The sequence below is a fragment of the Anolis sagrei genome, chromosome 3 (assembly GCF_037176765.1).
Source record: "Anolis sagrei isolate rAnoSag1 chromosome 3, rAnoSag1.mat, whole genome shotgun sequence".
Lineage (NCBI taxonomy): Eukaryota > Metazoa > Chordata > Lepidosauria > Squamata > Dactyloidae > Anolis > Anolis sagrei.
The window spans coordinates 218447641-218468545 of record NC_090023.1 but is presented as its reverse complement, the minus strand read 5'-3'; the positions used below and the strand labels follow the sequence as shown (position 1 = coordinate 218468545).

Genomic DNA, 20905 nt, shown 5'->3' with positions numbered 1-20905 from the left:
AGCTTATGGATTTTCAAGAATAAACAAGTAATCAAGTTTCAGTATCAGCGAGTGAGTGAAACTTTGCCTATTATCTGTGGCCACATGAATATTATTTAGTTCAAAAGCTGCAGTGGAAAGATACCAGTTTCTCTGCCACTGACAAAAAGAGGGGCAGATGAGGTGAGGTGGTTTTAGTAGTGCTATAATTCTTAGCAGACGTTTCTGGAGAAAGAGATTTTGAAATTCCTAAGTGTTGGGAAGTGGCTTTAATGTAATTAACTGAAATAAAAGGAGGGGTCAGATAATGGGGCAAAGGTTCCTCAGCCATAAAGTGCAGTAAAACAAAAACAGCTGGGCTGAAGCCATCAAGTCCTGCTCATTAAATCCTCTCTGAGACTAATGGGTCTAGCAAACTAATTAGGGATACAATTTGAGAAAAGTACCACATAGTTCTGATAAATTTAGGAGGCAGCAGACATCCTCAGTGGCTTGAATACTGCTCTTTCCATGGCGATACAAGCTTGGCTTTTGTGAACAGGAGTAGACCCCAAACACTGAGCAGACAGGTGTATGGTACAGCAATGCACGGTAATATGAAATATAACCCCCTCCCTTTTTCTTTACCATGATGCCAACCTGACTTCTGTTGTGATCATAAGATTCTAAGAGACATAATGTTTCACCCCAACTTGGAGGGATTTGCTTTAAAATACAAAAATACTTCCTACTGTTTTTGAATATGGAGCGCACTTTCTGGGAGATATGAAGACACTGCCTGCTACAAAAGGTGAAGAAATCCAGTAGTAGCAAAACTGGTTTGCCTTATTTCTGTCAAAGGCATCATGGCAGGGGGCTGCAACATAAACTCATACCACAGGTAACTGAAGTACTGAGCCAGGCCAGTATCTTCCTTCACGATTTGTAGATGAGCTGCTCTTCATATTCAGTGTATAAACTGATCCTGTTCAGAGCCTATTGCTAGAAGGACTGAGAACTAGCTTGTCCAGCTATTTGTCCAGAAATAAAATTATTTCCACAAAGCAGATCAGACCATGTGAAGTGTGTGTTAGAGTGAACAATACCATATGTTTCAAATAAGGGCATATAACAATTATAAATGAGTTCAGCTGATTATTCAGACAGCACTCATTTTCTAGGTTGGGAAGAATATTTATTTGTTGCTAATATAAGGTCATACAAAAACTGTAGGTGGCCAGTGCCACACTAGAAGAATATTTCCCTTTCACTGTTACATAAGGAATGCTTTTTCTGAGACAAACATATACATACAATGTCTTCCACCTTGTCACCTTGAACATGACCAGTCTTGTCTTTCAGAAGTTAAATAGAACCAGGTCTGGCAGTTACTTTGATGGGAAACTTTGTGAGAGTACCAGGGACCATTAAATAGGGCTTTAGAACCCTTCGTGACATGTACTGCTGCTAATGAGGTTGCCAATATTGGATTAGAAGGTGCAATAATACTATGTTTCGCTACAAGGCACATCTCTGTGTAGGAATGAAAAAGTATGCTTTGCTTCCTTCACAACTGCTACTTAATTCCCTAAACATTAACCCAAGAGCATCTGTCCACTGACAGATCAATGGCAATTTACTTTAGATAGTTAGTCTTACTAAGCTAATATTAGACTAATATGTTTTTATTATGAGTCAGTTCTGAGTCCCAATTAGAGTGAGTCTTTTGAATCAATGGAATATATATCTGGGTTGGTTCAGGTTCCCACAGGCTGAATGGATTTTCTCTGTTTGGTACTAGAACTGGATTTTGGCTGAAGTCCCCAGATTAATTCCTTCCCATCCCTTTTGTTATGGGGGGGCATAATAACACTGTTGCACATCATGTAAGTGAAGTATTTGAACTTTGAGGAAAATTATTCTTTTTAGTATAATAGGTGAATCTAGCACGCAGTGAAACACAATGGGCTGGATCCAGTCAAACACAATAGATATATACTGTTTACACACATGTAAACACATACATGCACAGACTTAAATTCCATTGATTTCAGTGGACCTACTGTGAATATAATTAAGGACATTATTGCACAAGGCTCTAAAACAGGTCTTTCATTCCAAACCCATCTCACTACTTTACAGTGAGTCCCCAAGTTACAAACATCTGACTTAAAAACAACTCCTCATTACAAATGGCGTGAGGCAACAGGAAGTGAGAGAATATCTATCCCTAGAAAGTGAAATGCACTCCTGCAAAAGTGATCATGGGAAAAGGTGTCTCCACCTAAACTTTTATCACCAATCATTGTTTCCAAGACAAACCATTTTTTAAAAAAAAAATCAAATTTTCACAAAGAAAATACACCTGTCTGCTCAGTGTTTGGGGTCTACTCCTGTTCACAAAAGCCCAGCTTGTATCACCATGGAAAGAGCAGTATTCAAGCCACTGAGGATGTCTGCTGCCTCCTAAATTTACCAGAACTATGTGGTACTTTTCTCAAAGTTAGGTGAAATCTTCTAAATGGGCACAGACTGCAAATCAAACACCACAGCGTTGTTAACCTTTTCTTAGACTATCCTATACAAAACAAAATTGACTGGAGTTACACTTAAAATGCACCTTTTTTGCCTCACATACAAATTCTCTTTAAAAACAAGTCAACAGTAACCATGGAACTACCTGTACTCTGTATACCTTAGCACTATCATAACCCAATTATGTTAGATTTTTCACCAGCAATGTCCTCCTGATGGAATAAGCAGAACATCCCAGACATTTTCAGCTTGAATAGGTTTTAGACTTTGGAAGTCCCTGGGAATCCGCTTTTTAAGGGGGAAAAATGGTTGTTGTTGTTTTTCCACTCTCTCAGTATTCTTCTGTTATGGATAAAATAGACAGTTCAGACAGCAAAGTTATTGTTGAAAACAAAAACTCCCAAATTTTCTTGGGAGAACTAATACTTTATAGTGCTTTATTCTCATATCCCAATCAAAACATTTCTAACCTAACGTGTAAATCCACCCAGCACTTTTCTGGCTACAGACTTCTGCTGACTTGCTTCCAAAATTATTCTGCTACTATTTGTCCTTTGTTCTTATTAATTAATTCCAGTAATTGTACTTAGACTTTTTTTCTCTCTCTCAAGAAAGTTCATAGTGACTAATAGGGGAAACTAATGATAGAGAACCATATGTGTTCGGTGTGTGATTGCTGAAACACTGGTTTCTCTTCTGGGTCTGTATAGCATCATTAAATGCATAAGGAGAACCCTGCCAGGCCAAGATGTGGAGGAAATAGCAGAGCTGGGAATACAGTATCTGTAACAAGTTACCTTTGGGGAGGTAATACAAACATAATGAATATATACTTCAAAAGTTATATGATGAGTGGGTCTGAAAATACTGGGCTGTATATATAATCAGTAATATCTCCCAGTTATGTTTTAAGGGTGTTTGGGGGGAATTTCCAGAGACATTCTCAGGAGATTTTTTGTGTCTTTATGGTATTATCTTATCAATTTTGTTTCGTAATGAGCAAGGAAATGAATCATGAAATATGTCTTTAAACTGTAACACTAAAATTTGCTTTGGTATCAAGTTACATAATAGAATCCCTTTTGAAAAGGAAATTGTCAAATTCTGGGCCATAACTGTGTCCCCATTGTGGGTCCCCTAGCAGATACTACTGTGAATTAAATAGCCTCTAACACTTGAAAACATACCCTTTTCCCCATATGTCTGGATCTGTCCCTAAATAAGACGATGAAGCCAGCGTGTTTATACTTGATCTGTTAATGAAATTACAGATCCGAGCAGAAGGGCCTAGTGAATAGCCATGTTGGAAAGCAGGGCTATCATTGTGTTTGCCTGCTAATTTTTCACTATTTAACAACAGCTATGGAACTAGGCACTATGTGGGGGACAGAAATATGTTCTAAGTCAAAGAGCTTGTTCACTTTGCTAGAGGGATAAGATGGGAAGCAAGAGAGATTTGGTATTCACAACTTTCTAGTACTGGTAGATGTGGAAGTACAGGCAAGCTGAAGAAGAAAGACTGAGGGAAGAAAGAGTCATAGTGGAACTCTTAGGAAAAACAGGTGGTAAGGATTTTTTCTATGGCAGAAGGCACATAAATGAAAATAGTAGGAAATAGTGGAGCTTGTCAATAGGTGTTAATTTTATATAGATCATAGGGCAACCTTTGGGTATCAGAGGCGCGGTCCTTAGCCAGGGTGAGGGAGAGCACATAAGCTGCAGCCCCTCTCTGACTGTTGCCTTCTCGTTTTCATTCCAGTTACTACCTTGATGGCCGAGTGGCCAAGGTGACGGACTTCCTGAAAACGCGCCTGTTAGACACACTCTCTGACCAGATCAGGAAAATCCAGAAAGTGCGTGAGTGAGAGGGATGGCTGGGGCAAGAGGGCAGCATGTCTCCAAGGGTGGGGAGCTTTTACTCTGGAGAATGGAGCTTGGGTTTGCTACATCCATATCTAGAAAGGCCAAGCAGGGGTTTCACTTGGGTCTGACCTGGCTACTTCTCAGCCTTCAAGGAATCTGGCTTTCTGGTCAAGCCAAGGAAGTCCAGGAAAGGTGTGAAGTCATGCAGGAGATTCCCAGTGGACATCCACAGTTCAAAGTTCGCTGAGCTCCATCACCACAATGATATTGAGATTGGATAAGGCTTGGGAAAGTGGTCATACTGCCTCAGGAATTGGGGGGACTCTAGTCCAAAGTAGTAGTTTTTCCAATTCCGGGAGCATTTGTTATGGACTGAGACAGGCCATAGGGATCTCAAAATACCCAGTAGGATATCGTAGTATCTGTTTTAGCAGGCTGATAAAGACAGGAAAGTGGAGGTGGGGGGAGAACACAGCTTTGGAGAATAAAGATATCAGATAGTCATTCCCTGAGTTATCTTACAGTTCATAGTTCTCAGGTCAGTGTTTAATTTAGGAAAGCATGGTGAACTTTCATGTAGAGCTCAGCATCAGTGGCTGAGTTTCTAATGAGACTACCTAGCTGGAATGTTTGAACCATTACTGATTGATATTAAACTGCATCTGTTTCATAAGAAGCCAAGTTTTTGCCTTGATCTGAGGCAGGATTTTCAACTGGGCTATCAGGCAAATTCTAACAAGAGATGAGTTATTCTGTTAAGAGAGCTGCAAGCTTCACAACACAAATATTAGGCCAAGTTAAAATGATGAACCCCTTTCTCCCTCTCCCTCGTTTTATTGCTTCAACACATTGCCTTCAGGTAATGAGGCAAGCCCTGGCAAGTAGCCAGACCTTCCAGGCACAGTGTCAACTCTCCTGTGCTGAGGCAGATGGGGCTGTAAACTGGCAACCTTTTTGCTCACTGATGTCCTTTTGTTTGCTGGCGCCGTCATGTCCTGGGCATGTCTGTGCTGCCAAGATTTGTCTTGTGTTACGAGGGCATTTCCCAGGCTGAGATCTCTGATGCCAGTCTCATATCTCCATTTCACCACTTCAGATACTCGGGAAAGTACCAGGGCCAGCTTGGTCTTGCAGTCAAGGCCTGTGGGAAAGATTTGCCCATTCCAAGACTTAATATGCTGCTAGAATATGTACAGAACTATGGTAACTTTCCTTCTAGGCTGTAGGTGGTTATGATAAGGATTGCTTCATTCTTGCTACCTTTGTCATATCTTATTCTAAGAGCACATGAGTTGCTGTTATCAAATGGTCTGGTTGCCCCTGACACGATAAATAAATAAATAAAAATCCTGAGGGCTTAAGGAAGAACTAGGTGCATCTATATTTTGCAAGGTCTTTTGACTTCTCTGCCAGAGTGCTGGTGCCTCGCCAAACTTAAACTATCAGAATTTCATGGCAGCGAGTCATGTCAGTTAAAGTGGTATCAAACTGCATTAATTCTACACTGTAGACGCACCCCTAGACCCTGTATGCTAACCAGCTGTTGTTGTCTAACCAGCATGTTGTCTTGCATATGACTGTTACTGCTTTAGTTAGTTCAAGGCAACTGTAGATAAAATATATGTACAAACACAAGGAGTTAAACTTCTCCAAGATCCATGCTGCCTGTATATATGTTATACATGAGTGAAAAATGTGTTTTCTGTATGCCCATTATATGTTTGTGCATTTATGTTTAAAAATATTGTGTGCAAAGTGAATCTCTGTTTCAATTCAAGGCAACAGGCAATCTATTAGCGTATATATTTGAAGACGATGCAAAATGATTGACTTTTTAAAACTGAAAAATAGCCTGGTTTTTATATTTGCTGCAAATCTAATGTGTGTGGTAGATTTTCCCTGTGGACTAAACACATTGATTTAATGTGATGCAACTTGACTAAAAGCAATGGCATAAAAAAAGAGCGTATACACTTATATAAATACATTATAAGATGCTAGACAAAAGATGAATTTTCTTATCTAGCCGATTGTGTGATGTTTAGATTGATCACACAAACAAGTGCTGAGTCAGAAGATCCTTGAGCATTTATAGGAAAGACAGATTGTAAGTCATTTAAGAGCTGTATGTTAAGGGATGGCAAGATCACAGCAGTCAGAAGTGTGTAAGAACTGAGCAAACTGGAAGGCAGAAAAATGATAATTATGTATAGGTTTCTTGTATCTAAAGGTGTCTTCCATCCTGTGCTCTCCATACTCTATGACCTCAAGAGCTATGCAGTACCAGGCAATACCATTTGTGTTAACTGTCAATCACATTTTATAGATATCAGTTCCTGCAGGAGATTGCTGACACTGTTCTTTTCTTTTGACAATAAGGCTGTCAATGCACACGTGCCTGGAAAAAAAATTTGGCTGGAGGGCATTGGAGCCACCTCTGAAGGAAGCATCACCAACCTTTCGGATTCCTATGCTGCCAGTTTTCTGTGAGTCAACCCAGTGAGGGGCTCAGCAAAGTGGGAGATGTGTATTAATCAATAAGTGTGTTGATGGTTGCAGCTCAAGTTGCCAATTTCCTTCCTAAGGGAATGTGGCCACATTCCCTTAGGAAGGAAATTGACAACTTGATTCATGTGGATGACTGAATTAATTACTGGATTAACTCAACTTTCCCTTTTGGGTGACTTCTTATTTTTCCTAGAACATAAAAAGTTGAGATTCCTGAGAGCTGTGGACCTCATGTAGCCCCAATGTTGTTTTTATGCCCCACAAGATTATAATAACTTTTACCCCTACCCCACCCTGAACCTTTGCCTCAGGTGGCAAAAAGATTAAATCAGCCTTCTGGTGGAGCCCCCAGTGGCACAGTGGATTAAAACCTTGTGCTGGCAGGACTGAAGACCGACAGGTTGGAGGTTCGAATCTGGGGAGAGCACATATGAGCTCCCTTTGTCAGCTCCAGCTTCCCATGCAGTGACATGAGAGAAGCCTCCCACAAGGATGATAAAACATCAAAACATCCAGGCATCCCGTGGGCAACATCCTTGCAGATGGCCAATTCTCTCACACCAGAAGCGATTTGCAGTTTCTCAAGTTGCTCCTGACATGAAAAAAAAGCCTTCCGGTCACCTTTGATTTTATTTTGTGGGACTGATCTGTTCCCTAAAGGGTCCTGTTTTGGGGAAATGGTTTGGGGGAAAAGATCCAGGATACTCAAAGCTTCCCCATTTGCTATAAGAAGAATACAAACAAACTTTGTAGGTAACAAACCTTTGCCCTTGATGACCTTGAACTGCATGAAGTTTACTTCTGAGTAAACATGGAAGCCTTCTATGAATGACACCATGGTAGAGGCTTGTTAGAGAATGTATGGATTTTACCTTTTTTTTCACCATAGAAATCACAGCAGATTTAGGCAGGTCACTGAATCTGTGAATCAGGTCTCTTCTACTATCATACAAATCCAGATTATTTGATTTGAACTAGATTATCTCATAATGCAGACTCATATAATCCAGTTCAAAGCAGATAATATGGATTTTTTGCTTTAATCTGGATTATAAAGCAGTATAGAAGGGGCCTCAGTTATAACTTTTTATCTAAGAGCAGGTTTCATAGTGCTTACTGGGATTTATTTTTAAATACATATACACACACACATGACTTGCAGTTCTTTGTGCATTATGGAACTGTGCATTTTTACATGGATGTTACTGAATACAGTGGCATTTACTACTGGTATAAATGCAAGTTCTCTGTAAAATATTTCCACCAGCAACATCTGTTTACCAGTGACTAGAAAGAAATAGGAAACTTTGTTTGGAATGTAATACCGGTTAGACAATGGAAAAGTTGTCCAAAGATTCTGGAATGTTCTTTCCTACTGGAACTTTTTAAGAAGTAATTTTCAAGATCTGGGAAAATTGTGCAAGTCCAAGACACAGAATAAGATAAAACCCATTTCTGGCCATACAATTTAACTACATTTCATAGTGGCCTTCTCCAAAATCCACAAGTGTCTTCTGATACCTTTACAAAAAAGTGTTTGCTTCTTTAAACTGTAACTCACTTGATCAGATACAGCTGATAAAATCGATAGTATCTACAAAAGTTGACAGAATCCACAAATATTTATGCATAATGCTTTCCCCAATATATAAGGTTGTGTGAGTTTCTGTGTTGTTTATGTGGCAAAGATAGCTGAATAACCTCTATAGAAACTTCTTAAGGCGTATCAGCTCTATGCAGTTATCTATATATATATACCTGTATAAGTTGAGGGCAGGTTTGGGGGCCAAATTATGGATTTTTATGACCCTTGAATAAGTCATGAGCCATTCAGTAGAGAAGGGGAAACACCAGTGCTGCCCCAGGAGGCCATCCACCCCTGACCACTGCCACCATTTTCCCACTCAGGCATTCAAAAATGCCAGAAGCGGTGCTACGGTGGAGAGTATAGGATAGGTCCATGCTTCTTTAGATTCTCTTGGGACATATTAAGATTTTGTCTTTTACCCCATTACTCAAAGAAGGGGATGGTTCCTTTTTTAAAAAAAGAGTTAAGGTACAGTACTCATAATGTTCTGTGGATAAGTCAACCTAGTTTATAGGACACATTCTTTTGATACCCTTTCACGACCATTTGCAGAAGTGATGTAAGATTCTGTAATCTAGATCAGGCATCCTGAAACTGCAGCCCTCCAGCTGTTTGGACCTCCAACTTCCAGAATTCCACCATTGAACAAGCTGGCTAAGGTTTATGGCAGTAGAAGGCCTAAACAGCTGGAGGATACCTGATATAGATTATTGAAACACCAAATTGGGGATAGCTCAGCATAACTTAAAAATATTTATTAAACTCAGGATATACATAACTCAGGATTTATCTTTTCCAGCAGCCTGATCACTGTTGATTCCCTCCCCTTTCACCAATTTCTCCTTGCTCATAGAGTATCAGATTCACAGTGGATGTGGAAAGTTTCCTTTTCTTGCATGGCTCATATGAAATTATGAATTTAGAGGGTTTCACATCTCAATGTAGAGCCCATGAGGCTATGTTTTGACATTCTTACTAGTTTACATTGGTTGTCTGGTCAAGGAATGAGTGTATTTTCCTTATGGAGTACAGGAAAGTGATGTCATGGGTTGCAGGCCTCAAGGTGGGAGGTTGGAAAGAACAATCTTGGCAAATTTTCAAATCTTCTGTGAAACAAAACAAGGAAATTGCATGGGGCATTTATAGAGACAGAGTTCATGGTATTCAGTCTACAGAAAAAGGAACCATTGGGAACATAGAGTTCGACGTGTTGGAGACAGTTTCAGCAACAAAAATTAGGGGAGAAACTTGTCCTTCCTGAACAAGTTCACTTCCTCACTGCTGGGGAGGAAAGGTTGGCAATTTTGGCTGGTTTGCCTAGCTGAATGCCAATATGCTTCTCGGTATTGTTAGCTTGATTTAGGTTAATGCTTCTGCCTAAAAGTAAAGTATGCCACACAACCTTCACCTGTAGACTAGAGAATGCCCATAGAGATCACTCTAGCTTCAGCAAAAGGACTCAGAACCCCTCTGCCAAATAGCAGAAGAAAAAGAAACACCCTTCTCCATTTTTCTCTTACCTTTGAGAAATAGGAGATACATAGGGCTTCAGTCAGTGTTTAGCAGAAGAGCTCTGGTCCCTTTGCTGAACAGCACTTCAAAATGCACCCACCCCACTGAGATTGGCTTTTGGGCTGAATGAGGCAGCAGATGTTTGATACAGTTGTTGACGGCAGCTTCCTCCTGGGCTTCCCAGTCATTCTTTTCTCTCACAGCTTGTCCTGCGTCCCCTATTCTTGTATTGTCCAGCTGTACACTAAAGTATGATTGTCCTGCTACTATCTAAACTTGTCCATCTTCAGGTTGAGTAGGGAATGCTATCTCGCTACTACTACTGACGGAATAAGATGGATTCTGAGCATGTGGTACAAGGCTGCTATTTTATGCTTGGACCCCAGATACCAAAATGTCTTGATATTGCCTTGCCCATTTCTAGGTCTCCTGAAAAGAAAATAGATAAGGGTCATGTAGGGTTTTGGTTCACTAATGGATACAATTGTTCTCAAGCAATGGGATTACTTGCTTTAAAGCTAGATGGGCAACTCTGCAAGCTATATCAGTCATTTGGCAAGACTCAGAGCCCTTCTGCTGAGAAACAGTTGAGAAAGCTCCCTCCCACTTTGAATATCTTAAGCTGGAAACAGATAGTGCATCTACACTGCAGTTAATGTGCAATGGTTTGGTGCAGTGGAATCATGGGAATTGTTGTTTTACAAGGTTTTCAAGATCTTCAGCCTTCTCTGCCAAAGAGAGCTGATGTCTCATCAGAATTGAGCCATGCAGTTAAAGTGGCATCCAACTACATTAATTCTACAGTGTTGATGCAGCCCAGGACAACAGCATGATGTCTTTATTTGATGTTTTTGCTGCTGCTAATGTGTGACTTTGTTGTTTCTGCTACTAATAAGTGGCTTTACAGGGAGTCTGTTGTTGTTGTTGGTTTGTTTATTTAGAGCAGGGGTCCTCAAACTACGGCCCTCCAAGGTCATTTACCTGGCCCTCGCTCAGGGTCAGCCTAAGTCTTTTGGCTATCTCATCAGCCAAAAGCAGGCCCACACGTCCCAATGAAATACTAATAAGTTTATATTTGTTAAAGTTGTTCTTCATTTTAATTATTATATTGTTCTAAAGTGTTTTGCACTACAAATAAGATACATGCACTGTGCATAGGAATTCATTCTTTTTTTTTTCAAATTATAATCTGGCCCTCCAACAGTTTGAGGGTCTATGACCTGGCCCTCTGTTTAAAAAGTTTGTGGACCCCTGATTTAGAGCATTTATATCCCACCAAATCAGAGCTTGGAAGCATTACTTTCATTAGTATAACTCCCCAGATCCATGCAGTGTGGGATCTCCTCTGTGTGATTCTGTGGATAGTTATCCAAAAATAAAGTTTCTGTGGCTTTCATGGTCTTTGGACACACAGCTTTTGAACTACCATCAACTTTATTCCTAACTTGGAAGCTGGAGAAGGGACAGGAAATACCATCACCAGTGGCAGGTTATGGTGTCTATATGTGAGGGATAATCAGTCTACTCCAAGTTTGAGCCACAGGTTCAAAGGAGTGATCCAGAGATCCCATTCATCTAAATGAGTGCAGCAAAAATGTGGGAACTAAAACCTGGAGCAGATTTGCCATCCTTCTGAAATGGCAGCCATCCATTGGCATGGCATTGTATTTTGAAGCTTTAAACCATGTGTACCATCCAACCTAACCCCCTGCCATGCAGGAATACACTGAAGGCACTCTTGAGAGCCTCTGTTTAAAAACTTCCAGGGAAGGTTTTTAAACTTCACAACACTTCAAAGTAGAATATTCCACAGCTGAGCAGCTGATAACAATGATTGGCTGCTTTTTGTCTTTGCCCAAGAATAGCTGCCATGATAAGGATGATGAGTACAATTGCTTCAATCTGTGATGGCTGCTATTGTTTAGTTACAACTATAATACAGGGAGTGTTTGAGTCTATACCCTTACATTGGTACAAACTTTATAAAACATTTTTCATTCTAGTTTAGTAATAAACTATTCTGAATTATGTATAATAATGAATATTTAGCCAACCTATTAAAGATTAATATGCATTTTAAGGTGTTTGGTGTGTAATTATATACTCGTCAAATTCATGTCCCAGTTGGTAGCTCCAGTTACACAGAAAAGTCTCACATTTTAACATCTTGGGTTAAGGATCTCAAATATGGAAACATCTGCTCATTTATATGTATTATATAGAAAAAAATTATTTAACCACAGCCAGGAAATATAATAACAAAATAATAAATTATCAGAATTCGTTCTGAAATAATAATAAATGGAAAAATACACGTGGCAATTAAATCCAGAATGGTGCATATTACAACCAGAAATTCTCATATACCTTATAAATATATGATTAAAGTAGTTCTTCAAGTGCATTAGATCCACTTAACTCTGATACATAAAAGGATATGCCACAATGTATTTGTTAATCTTGCAAGTGCCAGAGAACTCTTGTTTATGTAACTTTTATTACTGAGTACTTCATTATGGCCTATACCAGCAATGATTTTCTTCCTGTACGATCGCTTTGCTTCTCTTGAACCTCAGGGACTATCACAGATAGTAATGGAATTAGTTTTCTGGCTATCACTGAAGATCTCAGCTGGGATCTATATAATTGTGTGTGTAGTAATTCCAGCACAGCCTTTAATGGAAAAAGGGAAATGTGTATCACTAACCTTGTTCCCCAAAGTAGTTTTCACCAGATATATTCACAACAGTCTATTGCATTAACATCTAACTCTTGAAAAACACTTGAGTTTCTCTTGCTGAAAAGAATGTGGATTATCAGAATGTAGGCAGGATAGGAAACCCAATAGAGTGTAGAAATCATTCAGGAATTTAATTTTAAAAAATTAAGATGTGAAGCAAACACATCAAAATAAATATACAAACCAGAACTTAATTATCCACTGAATTTTGCACCTCTTCAAATTTCACAATATCACTTGGTAGTTCAGTGTATGCATTTAAATGTTTCCTTTGAGAGAAATGGACTTCCTGCACCCCGAGGCTATTCTGTGGCCCTCAAGGTCCAATCTTATTTTGTGGGGTCATGGGATCCAAAAGTTTGTGTCCAAACACCCACTGGAGGGCAGTGGGGCAGTGCTGTGAAAATATGCCTGCATACTTTGGAGGGCAAGGCACTTTTTCCAGGTAAGGACAGTGGCAGACTGACCAGGATGTCAGCTTACCTATTGGCAAGCAAGCTTCCTTAAACAGTATTGTATTTACATTTATTATCTACTGCACATTGCCAGTAATATGCTCTCTCTCTCTCTCTCTCTCTCTCTCTCTATATATATATATATATATATATTATATATATATATATGCTCAACCTCCTCCAGTCGTGCTGGTGGACCTAGGGATTGCTAAATTGAACTCCTCTAAGAACCCCTAGATCTACCAATGTAATTCTATGTTCCGCTTCCAGCAGAAGTGGACATAGAGTCATGCTGAAAGACCTTAAAATTCCCAAAAAGGTGTTCTCTCAGGTAAAAAATTGCCATTTCTTCATTCATGGTTTTTCACTTTCATGGAGGTCTCTAACCCCAGTTAATGTGAAGACCTGAGTGTAGAACTATATCAAAATAATAAAAGGGGAAGATAATGAGGGGAACTCAACAATTAAAGCTTGCAATAGCTGACATAATGAAAGGCAACTAAGGAGTAATTTATTAGTTGAATTGAAGAAGAAGCAATAAAAGATCAGGAGCTAACAGCAGAAAGGTTATAATTAAAAGCGCAGTAATTTTGAAAACCTCATTCATGATTTGCCAGTCCATATTGGCACTACATTTTTTAAATCCCAAAAAATAATAAGAGGGTAACAGAGAAAATAATAGGTTACAGCTGGTTGACAACACAGTTACCTGAATTGACCATAAAATAGAGTAAAGAAAATATGTTATCTTGTAATGTAATTACAACTGTGTTGTATATACATCCAGCTCATTTGCATAGTTCTATGGGTTACTTTAGTCCAGGCAGTTTCTTTCAGTGAATCTATCTCATGAGAAATTGTGATAGGGAAATTGAAGAAGGACCAGGGTAATATGCAGTGAAAAGAACAACAATGATAGTAGACTAGTACATCTGGAGCAATCTTTCCCAGTTTTGCTTTCTCTAGAAATTTTGGACTATTTCCCATCATTGCTAACTACTGAGCATGCTTTCTAGAGTTTATGGAAGCTTTTGAAGGGCACCAAGATAGGGAAAGACTGTTCAGGAATAGACAGGCTTTTCCCCAAGATGTGGTCAGAGTGAAGGGTATTTTTTTAGAGGAAACCAAGGTCTGTACTGTCTGAAAAATTGTTTTTATCTGCCAGGTGGCTGAACGCTCTTGGGATGCTGGCCAGTCAGGGAATTGATGTGATAATGCGGCATTCATTTTTTGACCATGGGCACAGCCATCTTGTGGACCAGGACTTCAACCCCCTACCGGTAGGTGTGTGCTCTTCATCCTGCACCTTCTGAACTTCCTCCTTCATTGGCATGTTCATATTCTGTCTCAGCACTACCAATCTGTTTGGTTTACTGTTCCATTGCTGTAGGTACACAGTATACTATATAGACCATTCTTTCTCCACTGTTTTATGATTCATATGAATTTCCTTTTCATGCTCCCCTTTTCAGTTCCGGCTTTAAATGAGTATTTTCTTTACCAGTAGAGATATACGACACAATGTTTTAGTCTTCTTCTTCAAATCACATATTTCTTCCAGCTACACTTATCTTCCTGTGTCTCTGCTATCCCTTTCAGTGTTGTTCAGTGCTCAACAATACCCTTTTCTCCCCCTCCCCCCAACTTTTGCTCATCTTCTTGATCCTTCCTCAGCTCCTCTCACAGTGTCTCAGCTGTATCAGTCTGGGTTTTTCCTCTCTCCCTTTCCTGTTACCAGTCAGTAAATCAGAGGATTTGTGCTTGACTTCTGTGCCCTTGACCTGTTCTTCAGACTCTTGGCTGTATCACAAAATTATTTTTTATATAAAATAAAAAGAAAGGGGGAAAAGAAAGAATAATCTATATGGAGCTGAAAATCCATTGCTCCTTGTGGCCTGTTTGAACTCTGCTTGAAAATACATTTTTCCAGATTGGTTTCTTTCAGTGCTAATAGGAGACATTAGTTAATGTCAAGCTCAACATGTTGAAAGCAGATGGGGCAGGGTTACCTCTGGTGCTGGAACGTTGTCCATCATGAGAGTCTCTGTGGGACTCTCATGGGGTAAAAAAGAGCAAGAGAGCAAGGAGCTCCATGGGGGGTGGCAGGCAAGCTGCAGACCCCCAAGGAGGGCAGGGCAGGGAGGGAGGAGAGGAGAGGAGGTTTAGTGCCCTGAACAAGGCTATGGGAACAACCAAGCTAAGGCAGCCAGATCCTTGGGGAAAGACTAAAGAACCAAGAAAACAGGGCTGAGCAATGTTTAGATTTATGGGAATGAAGGTGAAAGGAGTTCACAACTTCACACAGCAGGGCAGTTCCCTTCAGTTAAATGCAAACCTGCTCATTTGTAGCTCTTCAAAAAGACTGAGGTTGTTGCCTTTCCAAGTGTGCAAGGGCTCTAATAAGAAAACCGTATGTAAAAGGTCTTTAAAAGTAGCAGGTTTTCTTTTCATCTTTTTCAGTCTAATAAATTCTACACCTAGCAAGTGGAACTTTTGGCAGCACTGGGATCTCCCCAGCTAGGAATTTACAAGCCTGGTCCAGGGTACCAATCTGAGAGACACTGCCAGCGGGCTCCAGGAATGAAGAATGGGGATCTGGGAAGTAGAAGGGAAGCCACAAAAATAGAGCCCAATCTGTTATGAACTGTGGATTTGGCATTCTTCTTCATTTAGTCTCTAGGAGACCTTCGGGTTCTTCAGTTATCTTTCTCAGTTAATCAATTGTTGGTTCTGACTCGATTGGCTTCAGGCATCAGGAAAATGTATTAGAGATGTATGTCTACCTCCTTTTAACATTGCTTTTGCCCAGTTTGTTCTCTGAGCACTTCCCTAGTACAACATTTCCACACGTGTGTGAGATGCATGGAAGCATTCCCTAATCCCAGCTCAGTCCCAGAAAGACTGAGGGGAGGAATAGATCTCTGAGGCTTGTCTGTTTCTTGCTCTGGATTCAAACGGGAATAACAAAATCTGCCTAATAACTAGGGGATAGAGAGGAAGTCAGGGAAGAGAGAGAATGTATGTTACAGATAATTATCAGGCTCCCAAAGGATACATGCAGAACAACCTGTGTTTTATGGAGCCAACTAATATTGCACCTGCTCTCAGCTAATCACTGCAATGTAAGTACAACTTGAGCATCCATATCCAGAATTCCAAAATACTCTGAAGTCTAAAGTTGTCCACATTAGGAGCTGACATAGTGACTGTGATGATTCGTGAAGATGCCACTAATTTGTGATGAGGCCATCAATTTGTAAACGTTTGTAAAGGAGCCACCATTTTGTAAGGGTTTATTAAATTGATAGTCCAGCTTATAGCTAATAATATTGATTTGGTCTTTCTTCTGTGTAGCGTGACTTAATTTGGAAAGGAATTGTATCAGAGACAAGGCTTTAGGAAAAACAGTAACAAGTTTATTGAAATGTAGAAGGAGCGTGATGGTTTCAATGTAACTTAACTCTTAGAGGCACAAATCTTCAAAGATTACATTTATAACATTCCTTAAACAACTCTGGGAAGGGCACTTCCTTCCACTAAACAGGTTTCAAACTTATTTTTCTTTAAACTGTGTTTCTTTCCTTAATGTTACTTCTGTTACAAGCTTATTCTTTCTTTGTGATGTTTCTGTTGCAATAGAGATCCTCACTGGGTCTCACCCTTTCTCTCATTTACTAGCTATTAATATAATTAAGTCAACTCAACTTATTTAAACTGCTCAGGCTAAAAGCCAAAACCTTCCTGATTCTCTCTACTATAGAATCAGCCTTTACCTGTAGTTTTTAAACTACAGATTACCTTCCTGGTTCTCACTACTCAACAGAACCAGCCACTCCTACAGTTCACAGACTGTAGACTAACTGTTTCAAAATGGCTGCCCTGCCAAGTGGCAGTTGGCTCCGCCCCTGTTTCCATGGTAACCCAGCTCAACATGAGCTGAGCTGGCTACCATCCCCCTTAGTTATGCAACATTAAATACTTACCCTTTAAAACATCTATCTATAATTATACATAACTGCAAGTTAAAAATTTACACTTCACCACAGTGGCGCTTTTACTTTCTTATGATTCAAGTACGCAAGCTGTTTCAGGCAAAGAATTATTACAAATGTTTTATAACAGGCTATGTGTTAAAGGTATATATGAAATATCCATGTTTAGACTTGGGTTTCTTTTCTACAATATTTCATTAGGTATTTATATGAAAAAATAGATTCCAAAATCTAAAAAAATCAAAACATTTCTGGTCTCAAGCATTTTGTATAAGGGAAACTCAAAATACGTATTCCAAAATCTAAAAGAATTCAAAATATTTCTGGTCACAAGCATTTTGTATAAGGGAAACTCAAACTCAAAACTCAATCTTTTAAAATTTATTTATATAACATAAGGATACCACTCTTTGCAGTTCAGGAGGAACATAGAAAAGTAGATCCAGAATTTGACAAAGTTATGTTTGTGTATTGTGGGCATGGGTAATAGCAGGGATAAGTAAAGGTAAAAGTTGTCCCCTGATATTAGGTCCAGTTGTGTCCGACTCTTGGGATTGGTGCTCATCTCCATTTCTAAGTCGAAGAGCCGGCATTGTCTGTAGACACCTCTAAGGTCATGTGGCCAGTATGACTGTATGGAGTGCTGTTACCTTCCCGTCGGAGTGGTACCTATTGATCTATTCACATTTGCATGTTTTCGAATGGCTAGGTTGGCAGAAGCTGGGGCTGACAGCGGAAGCTCATGCCATTCCCCGGATTCAAACCTGCGACCTTTCAGTCAACAAGCTGAGCAGCTCAGCGGCTTAACCCACTGCACCACCGGGGGCTCCCAATAGTGGAGATTTGGGGGGGGGGGGTCCCCAAAAGCAATTTTTCTGATATCTGTCCCAAACATTGTTCCATGTAGCTGCTAGCCCAGTATGCCAGTCCATACTAATGAGCATCAGCTATCCCAAGTGTAAAGCAATATGTTTTCTTAACTTGCTCTGGAAATGCTAGGGATTAAACATACATGTGAACTGTGTGCTCTTTCTGTAGTATAAACGATAATCTCTAAGGTGTTGCACACATTTCACACTACTTCTCCTACTATAAGAGACTCTTATCTGTGCTTCCTATCCTCTGGCCTTTACAGTATATGTCTCCTCTTTTCTTTTTCTGTGATCTCTCTCTCTCTCTCTTGAGTGAGTGAGTGAGTGAGTGAGAATATTTTCTCCTGCCCTTGTCAGGTGAGTTGCTAGAAGGATGTTAAATGATAGCAATGGTAAGGCTGAGTGAGACCAGACTGTGAACTTGGGGTGAGGTGTGGCGTCTGCTCTTTTCCCGTGGGAGCTATCAGGGAGATGAAAGCGGCTGTTTGGACCTGTGCAAGGCTGCTGGGATGTGAAACTAAATCCTCCCACTAACTCAGTGACAAAGACTTTTCCACATGCTGTCTTTCTGTCTTTCCTTTGTGCAAACTCTCAGATGCTGAGAGAAGCAACAGCATCAATCACTGCCTTGGCCTGGCTGCCCATCAGCTGGTGATGAGCTCGGGCTAGGTGCCCTGCAAGGGTTCAGTTCCTTTGCTTTCCATGGCAGATCCAGTGCAGCTGAAATAAATGCCCCAGCCCCACAGATGCTCTGATGAAGTAGATGCTATGATAGCTGAGGTCATGTGGCTCATCTCAAGTAGCTCAGAAATCCAAGGGATAATTCTCCCTGCCAACACAAATGTCTTTCAACTCTGCTGCTGTTCAAGATCAAACAGAAAATGCAGTGTCTTCAAATACCACCCATCTTCTGCAACTATATAGTCTGTAATGCAGCGGGATAGTGCTTTCTCTGATCCTACTAAATAGAAAAGTTACACATCTGTAAGTTGTTCCATAGGAAGAATAAGCAGCTGAGTGATTTGCAGAGCCTGGAGGTGTTACTTTTTTGGACTATGGCTTCCAGAGTTCCCTTGCTAGCCATGCTGAGTGGTAAATTCTAGCTGTTGTAATCCAAAAATAACTTTTCTGAGCTCTGGTGATTTAAACCTGTGGCCTTTAGGTGGCCCTGCAGGATGCTGGCCTGTTACTACTCTGGAAACAGAAATTGCCATAGTAGCAGTAAAGTCTGCAATATGTGCTTGCTCAACTACATCAGTGTCTCTGGTCACAAAGAGTGGCCCCCTTTCCCCCCACCCATTCATATTTAAGGAAGAGTTCAAAGCAGCCATGGAGCCTGACTGCTGATGGCATTGAACTGAGTTCCCATCCACGTTACATGTCTGTTACATGTCTGTCAGTAAGAGGTGATGACAAGGAATAACTCACTTATTCCTCTTAGTTACTGAACAGGCCGAGGAGACTTTGCATTCTTCGCTAGTACATACCAGCACTCAGTAGCATGCAATCCCTTTCCTTAAACATCATAGTAGGGCTTGGCTTCATTCTGGCATAATCTTTTGGGTAGTCTGCCTAGTTTCAGTCTCCATTATACACTAGGCCTGTGCGGTTTCGTTCGTTAATTCGTTATTTCGTTATTAAATCGTTATTTTTACCATATCCGAAGCGATTTCAAAACACATTTTCAAACCCGGAAGGGTTTAAAAATATCGAAACAGCAGCCCCATATATTTTACGAGCTTCAGCTCGTGTCGTTAATGGGATGGAGGCTGCTGAGTGCTGCTGGTGCCTGGGAGCCAATCCGGCGCTCCCAAGCACCCCAGCAGTGAGTGCAGGGTGAGCGGAGCGCGCGCGCGCCATCCAATCGGCTCGGACTCCTGCGCCCTCCTCCTCCTCCTCCTCCTCCTCCTCCTCCTCCTAGCACTTCCTGCAACACAGCTGGGAGGAGGAGGAGGAGGAGGGCGCAGGAGCCGATTGGATGGCGCGCGCGCGCGCTCACCCTTACAACCGGCCTCCGCGCGCCATCCGGCTCCGGCTCCTGCGCCCTCCTCCTCCCAGCTGTGTTGCAGGAAGTGTCAGGAGGAGGAGGAGGAGGAGGAGGAGGGCGCAGGAGCCGGAGCCGGATGGCGCGCGGAGGCCGGTTGTAAGGGTGAGCGGAGCGCACGCGCGCCATCCAATCGACTCCTGCGCCCTCCTCCTCCTCCTCCTCCTCCCAGCTGTGTTGCAGGAAGTGCTAGGAGGAGGAGGAGGAGGAGGAGGAGGAGGAGGAGGAGGAGGGCGCAGGAGCCCGAGCCGATTGGATGGTGCGCGGAGGCCGGTTGTGTGAGTTTTCAGGGCTGTATGTATGACCATGTTCCAGAAGCATTCTCTCCTGACATTTTGCCCACATCTATGGCAGGCATCCTCAGAGGTCTGTTGGAAACTAGGCAAATGGAGTTATCTAATATCTATGGAATGTCCAGGGTGGGAGAAATGAAAGCCATTCAATGCTAATCAAGGTGACCATTACTGCAACATTCACACTTACAAAATGTTTTGTAAATATTAACGAAATTTCGTAAATAACAAAACATTTTTTTGGAAAGTTTTGTAAATATTTTAAATATCGAAACAAAAAAACACCCCAATTACAAATCGATTTTAGAAACAAATTTTTTCTTGATCAAACAGGCCTAACACCACTACACTTATTTGCCTAACAGCCCAAAAAAACAATCCAGATATGTAGATGTATCCTCTTTCCTTTTTCTGTGATCTCTCTCTCTCTCTCTCTCTCTCTCTCTCACTTGAGGTTTTGCGTGGCGTCTAAATAGTGAAAGCATAGACAGCATTAGGGTACTAGATTGAATTGTCTTAAAATAGGAGCACTCAGTTGCACAAAC

The 20905-nt window shown here is 40.8% G+C and overlaps 1 protein-coding gene across 1 annotated transcript in view; it reads left to right on the top strand.

Moving 5' to 3' along the window:
• The window catches only part of HPSE2 (heparanase 2 (inactive)), a 156748-nt gene that overhangs the window by 126961 nt on the left and 8882 nt on the right, over positions 1–20905 (top strand). The window contains exons 7-9 of the mRNA XM_060768196.2: positions 4253–4346; positions 6736–6842; positions 14325–14439. Coding sequence (XP_060624179.1) covers positions 4253–4346; positions 6736–6842; positions 14325–14439 — 316 coding nt within the window. The remainder of the gene's footprint in view (positions 1–4252; positions 4347–6735; positions 6843–14324; positions 14440–20905) is intronic.